This window comes from Simochromis diagramma, unplaced genomic scaffold (assembly GCF_900408965.1).
Source record: "Simochromis diagramma unplaced genomic scaffold, fSimDia1.1 OVJJ01000554.1, whole genome shotgun sequence".
Taxonomy (NCBI): Eukaryota; Metazoa; Chordata; class Actinopteri; order Cichliformes; family Cichlidae; genus Simochromis; species Simochromis diagramma.
The window spans coordinates 7,638-14,747 of record NW_024387380.1 but is presented as its reverse complement, the minus strand read 5'-3'; the positions used below and the strand labels follow the sequence as shown (position 1 = coordinate 14,747).

Genomic DNA, 7,110 nt, shown 5'->3' with positions numbered 1-7,110 from the left:
CAGCAACTTTCTTGCCTTAGTAGGTTTCCTGCTCTCCTGAGCTACAGACCACCCCAATTTGTGGTGCTCTGGAAACAACACGTTCTCATCCCAACAGGTACGATGCTATGTGACAAATCATCGGTAGTGTAAATGTGTTTTTTGTTCTAATCATGAATCGCTTTGTAAAACAACCTGATGGTTAAGTTAAAGTTATGGTTAGAGTTAATGTTAGGGATAGGGCTGGAATGGACGGCTGGAGCCTCTCCTCCAAGTGTGTGTTACTGCCGCCATCAGCATTCTGTTGTATGCTTTTCTCTGTAAGCGCTTCGAGCCTGTACTTTTTTGCTTTAGCTGAGTAATGAAGTTGAATCAGTACTTTAACTTTCACTGGAACAATAGTATTTTTACTTCTACTTAAGTGGAGAATGTCTGATCTTTTGCCAACTCTGGCTGTCTCTCAGTCTTGGAATACCCACTTGTTGTCCACGGGTCCTGGGAATATGGGAACTAGACAGACTGGGGAAACAATGGGAGGAGACACAAAGATGGAATCACTTTTACATCTTTTATGTATTTGCTGGTCGTCTTATTTCTTCTATTTTGCAAGCACAGTGTTGCAATCATTGTCTTTGTGGTACAATGACACAGGTAGAATGCAGGTGTTTCATGTAACACGATGCCAGAAAGATGAGTAATTGTGTTTTGAAGAGAAGATAAAACATCATGTTTGAACAAAGATAAGCAGAAGACACGTCTGTGTGTGAGTTGTTCAGGTTCAGTAAGAAGGTAATATGTCTGCAGAATTTGTAATTCTTATGAAGATATTGCTTGTACAATAAATAAAATCCCTTTAACTTCTTCTGGAGAGTGTCTTTATATATTTAGTCATTTTGGGGCGATCCTTTATTTAGTAGTAACTCTAGTCGGGGATATATATCAGAGTTACTTTCAGATATGAGCATTGTGTTTCCTGTGGATTAATGAATGAATTATTTATTTATGTAATTTTTGAAAGACTGGCTCATGTAAAATCTCTGAAAGTATGACAAAGCTCTCCTGTTACACTTTATGGACACCTGAGCTTCACCATGAGGGCCTGTCTTTATTCACTTTATTCACTGAAATCCACTTTTATAATGAATTCACAGTAATCGCTGACACCTTCAGAGCATTACATTCATTAAAGACGTCTTCTACACCTGCTCTTCCAGACGACCGACACATACTTCAACCACTGCAGGTTAACCAGCCACTCATCAGTAAAGCAAAAAACTAAATGTAAATGTCCTCATGTGGAAAAGACTGAAACACAACTCCCATATATCACTAATGTAACAGATCCATTTAGGGAGAGTGAGAACACTAGGCTGGATGTGGTTTAATGCAGGAACATTCATCATGTCTTGAGTTCAACAAATCATTTACATTGAATATGTGAGCTGGATGGTTACACGATACAATGTGATTGTCAACAATAACTGCAATGAACGCTGGTTTGAGGGCGGAGTCAAGGAGGCCATTTACGTGAAAAGGGAAAGACCCTCTCTGAATCAAGGAGGGGCCTAAGGGTACATCTGTCACCATCTTACAATGCTGTGATTGCAGCCATTCTCCAACTCTCTGTGAATGGTACTCATTGATCAGTGGTTGTTGATCAATGGTCATGAGAATTGCATATTAAGATTAAGGAACTGACCTCCCAGCCCATTGTTCCTTCAGTCGGCTGGTTTCTCTGACTGAAAAACGCTACGTCCGAAGAACAGAATCAACTTTGGAGATTTACTTCCCTGATGATTGAGCAGCATCAAGACCTTTTACCAGGCCAACAAATATCTTGTACTCAATTTTAGCAGCAGCCATTGTGACACTGATGATAAAACTTGTGTAAAAAGTGCGAAGCTGTAAAAAAGTAATTATAAAAAAGCGTTTTTGTAGCTGAATGTTACTGGATAGCTGTTTCATCTGTAACACATCAAAATAACCTGCTAAGGTTTAATAGGCTATAAGGAACACACTCACTTCCTGAGCCCTGGGCAATAAGAGACGTTTTGTGTTTTATAATTTATTGATATGTTTGATCCTTTCTGAGCTGCGTTAATGAAGCAGTCATTAGAGCACCATGTCCTCTATAATAGTTCTGTAGTTTGATGCTTGAGTCGTTGCAGACTTGTTGAAACTCCCTCACCCGTCAAAGCAGCGTCTTTGTTATTCGAGTCCAGCAGATGGCAGTGTTTCACTGTCTGACGGCTGTCTGAAGCTTCAGCTGGATTATCCGTTTTCATGTTTGATTAGAGGTTTGTGTGTGTGTGTGTGGGTTTCTAGCCACGAGTTGTCCACGATAAAGCATATTGAATGGCCTGTCTAACATTGTTAGAATTCTCCTTTGGGTTAGTTTCATTACTCAATCGGGACATTTATTTGGAAAAAGAAAAAAAGAGGGGAAAAAAAAGAAAAAAAAAGAAAAGAATTAAAAATAAATAAATAAATCCTCATAGTTTACATTTACAAATATCAATACTGAATGTTACGTCCCTCTGCAGCTTCTAATCGTCTCAGTGTTTTCAGCTGCTGCTAATTGGCCACACCTAGTCAGGTTTTCCATTTTAGGATGAAACCTCTTCTCACCCACACTCTGTTATTCATCTCTGTTTTTATGTTGCGGCTTTTGAGCCGTGTCGTAACATAAGTGGTGGCTCGTCCGGGATATTTGGACATTTTAGTGGAGACTGAATATCAGTCTTTTGTTTTCCTTTTAAGTGGGTGAGTGATGGTGTTCAGTGTAATTGTGCAAACTCCCTTTAGTAAGTGTGTTTCAGCTGGGTGGCTGTGCTGCCCTTCCATCGAAGCACTTGTTTGTTGTTTTGCTTTATTGTTTTAGTTTATTGTGTTTGGTGGCTATCCTGGGTGGGGGTACGCTTCAGAGTTTGGTAGAAGACTATATCTCTGGTCTGCTTCCTGCTCTCGAGTTCGCGTTTAAAGTTGCCTCGAGCCTGGTACACCACTGAAGACTAGGGTAGGAAAAGTAAGGGATTTGTTGTTTTTAGTCTTTTAGGCTGGGAGTTGCACATAGTGAATCAGTGGCACCAAACTTGGTAGGAGGTTTGAGACTATTCATGGTTATGGTCTGTAGCTGAGGCAGGTAGGCTGTTTTTAAGTTGGCATTGTGTGTACACCATGTGTGTGCATATGTCAGTGTTGATAGATGCTAATGAGATCCTTGAGGTGAGCGTTTTGTGATGCGACCTTTAGTGTTGTGGGGAACATGGCTATTTTGTTGGATCACTTGTGAGTGTTGGCCAGGTGATGGTAATAACACTGTGGGGTGCTGAGCCACCCTTGATGTGATCATTGTGTGGCCATAGCTCTCTATTTTGTGGTTGGTCACTAGTGTGCTTGATTTACTGAACTTTTTGGATTAGAGTAACTTGTTGTGGTATAGGGCCACTTGTATGTGACTGTGTGGTGGAGACAACAGATCACTTGTGATTATTTGTTGCTACTTTTGGTTTTGTGTTGTAGCAGATCAGGTAATCGTTTTGGGTTTGACTGTTGTGCTCCTTTGTGTTGGTCACATGTTACTTTTTGTGTGTTCAGTGTGGCAACTTCAGATCCTCATGTAGGGGCATCCATGCTTAAAGATGCCAACTTACTTTTGAGGGATCAAGGCTTCAGAGGGACTTTTAATTTGTTTAGGGGTCCTAGAGGAACCCTTTTAAGGGAGGAGGTGTTACGTCCCTCTGCAGCTTCTAATAGTCTCAGTGTTTTCAGCTGGTGCTAATTGGCCACACCTAGTCAGGTGTGGATAAAAGCATACCTGAGGCAAGCTTCCCAGCAGTGCACTAGTCTTTGCCTTGGTGGCACCAGCCATTTTAGCCAACCTGGTTTTCCATTTGAGGATGAAACCTCTTCTCACCCACACTCTGTTATTCATCTGTTTTTATGTTGCGGCTTTTGAGCCGGGTTGTAACACTGAAGATTACAAAGATCAACATTAAGACCAGTCTGTGCATTTAAAGCAGTGACAGAAAAGAGTGTGGGGTGTTAACCCCCACTCACTTCACAGTTCACGTTCACAGCGAGCTTTGTCGAAATTTACAATGAGACCCTGAGGGACCTTGTGTTCACCGGCAAGTCCAGCAAGAGACCTGAGCATGAGATCCGCAAGACAGCCAGCAACGAATTGACAATCACTAATCTCACCTATGAGCGGGTCTCCAATGAGGATCAGGTACAGCAGACAGACATCTGTAGCTCAGAACAAATTAATTTCAAATCTGCTGACAAATTGTTACCAAACTTTGAAAATACATCAAACTTTATCGATGCTCTGTTTTAAAATGTTCCCTCGTCCTCTCAGGTTCTCCGTCTGATTGCTTTGGCCAATCAGAATCGCTCCACTGCCCAGACAGCCCAGAATGACCGCTCGTCTCGCTCCCACTCAGTCTTCCAGCTGGATATTGAGGGAGTTAATGCCGGCAGGGATGTCAAGTGCAAATGTATCACACTGGAAGTACCAGCATCAGGAATGTGGTTTCTTGTTTTTGGATCTATAATATTTAGTCTGGTTAGTTATTGTTACTGTAACCAGTGCAAAATCTGCTCTGATGACTCAACGTTAATGTTTGAGCCCCTGAGCGCTAAAAGAAGTGTTTTGTAAAGTATTAAAACTACCTTTAATGGAAGGAAAAACGGATCACTGCTTCCTATAAGAGTTGGTTTTCTCTGTGTGTGTAGCCACTCTGTGCCTGGTGGACTTGGCTGGCAGTGAGCGAATGGTGAAGAGCCAGTCTCAGGGTGACCATTTCAAAGAGATGACCGCCATCAACAGCTCACTGTCCAACCTGGGCATCGTTATCGCCGCTCTGGCCAAAAAGGTCTGCAGCTGCAGTTTCTGTAGTCTTACATGTCACACCTGCTTTCTTTACATTTATAGTATTAATAATCTTTTTGGTCTTTGTGTTCCAGGAGACTTGCGTAGCTTACAGGAACTCGAAGCTCACGTACCTCCTGCAGGGATGTTTGGGGGGGAAACGGCAAAACGTGAGTTTGTTGACATCACAAATCTTTATAATGACGATACATAAAACTGAAGGAATTTATCCACAATAAATATTTAACGGCGTTTGATCTCATCACTTCAGATTGTGACTGTTTATTCTTTGGCGCTAATTTTGGATGTCTTTATTTGCAGCTTGTTGTTTGTTAACATCGCTCCGGAGCCCGACAGCTTTGGGGAAACTCTGAACTCATTGAGGTTTGCCAGCAAGGTCAGTGCAGTCTTGTTTCCAGTGTTCATTGGACAGAGTACATTAATGATGTCCTTACATCAGCTGTTTATGGTAAACCAAAGCCATACTCCATATCCATTTTAATACCCTAGTATGTAATTCATACTCACGTTTTGTCTGAAGAGTAGGGATGTTCCTGGCGTCTTATTTACTAGTCGACTAATCGAGGGGGAAATAATTAGACTAACCAACTAAAGTAAAACTAAGGAACATTCAGATATTGAGTTAATTTTCAGAACTGATTAATAGAAACTGTCAAACTAGACGCAGAGGTATCTTAAACCATTTATCACATTCTGTTAAATACAAATGAAAATGCGTTACTACAAAAGATGTTCTATTAAAATATGACAATCATTTGAGAATCTAAAAGTACGTCTAAGTGTGGCGAGAATGATTGAGGTAATACATTATACAGCCGTTTTCTAGTCAGGTTGTGGGGGCAGCAGGAAGGACCACTCCTGACCACAGCTGATAGATGTAAACTGGCTAGCATGACCAAGGATGCTGGGGCCTCCTACTGGTAGGACGTGCCCAGCTGGAACAGCCTCCTGGCCAAGGTGGCTGTCACCTTTTGATGTGAAGGAGTAGTGACTCTACTCTGAGCCCCTCCCCCATTGACTTAACTGCTCTCCTAAAGGAGAGGTTTTCCACCTCTCAGGAAACTAATTTCCTCTGCGTGTATCTGCGATCTCAGTGTTAACAAGAAGATCAGGGTAGATTAATAGATTTATGGCGTTTCTCAACAACAGTGCACCATCTGGTGGTAGATCGCTGCCTAACATTTAGAACACAATGTACCAGCATTGGGCATCAATTGAAATTTTAACAATTAGATTGAACGACTGGTAAGTCTGATACAGACTAGTGACAATTAGTCGACTAGTCACATAAATCCCTGATAGCGCCCACAGAAGTGGCCTGCACAATGTGCGTGGCTTGCTTTGCAGTTTAACCACCAAAACACTCGTCTGCAGTGGAATTTCTTTGAGCTAATCGATTCATTTCATCTTCTAATTAATGTGGAAAATGGTGGCAAAGGTGGATGAAATGAGTGATTCCTAGAGTTACATGTCAGTTTACAGCATAGGGATTAAGTTTACAGTATAAATACCACTGAATTGTACAATGATTTGAAGTTTCACTGTAACTTTAACATTTTTGATAATTTTGTTTTCTCCCCCACAGGTGAACGACTGCATCATCAGGACAGCGACTGCCAACAAAAAGTAGAAATTATTAAAAATCCCTGAGTTTTCTACTTTTTAGGTTCATCTCAGGTTTCCACGCTGAGTTGGTCATGACAGTTGCCATGTGTGATGGCATGCCACACATGGTAAGCTCCACACCTCACCACCCGTTGATTAACTTTAGTTTAATTTACAGTCACTACTTTAAAACATTCTATTTATTGTTCAATATCGTTTCTTTATTAAATGTATTCATTTTTCCATCACACCTTCCAATGTTTATATGGCGTGCACACATATTAACCTTGCAAGGTCAAAGCTCTGTTTTATCTTATATTAATACATCTTTGTTTGAGTTACCTGGGGGTTGGTGTCTCCTCCTGTCTGGCAAAGGGCTGGGAGACCTGAAGTACTACTGACAGCCTAATTGGATTGCACCACATGCAGGTGAACGACTGCGTCATCAGGACAACAAAAAGTAGAAATTATTAAAAATAACTTTTATATATGTGCATTTAAAGCAAGGGCGTCAGTTTTTGTGTTTTGTTTTTTTCCACGTATGTATGTATGTCATTACATTTACTCTACAAATAAAACCAAATATAAAGGCTGTTGCATTTTATTGCCTTTTTTCTTTCCTTTTCTTAAAG

General features: G+C 41.0%; 1 protein-coding gene across 1 annotated transcript; it reads left to right on the top strand.

Moving 5' to 3' along the window:
- Positions 1-4,039: 4,039 nt before the first annotated feature.
- Positions 4,040-6,511, top strand: LOC120720116 (carboxy-terminal kinesin 2-like; the record flags this gene model as incomplete). Its single annotated transcript, XM_040009750.1, has 6 exons — positions 4,040-4,210; positions 4,340-4,478; positions 4,717-4,856; positions 4,948-5,022; positions 5,174-5,249; positions 6,459-6,511. Coding segments are annotated over 5 exons (540 nt in total), but the record flags the coding sequence as incomplete, so codon positions are not given.
- Positions 6,512-7,110: the final 599 nt, after the last annotated feature.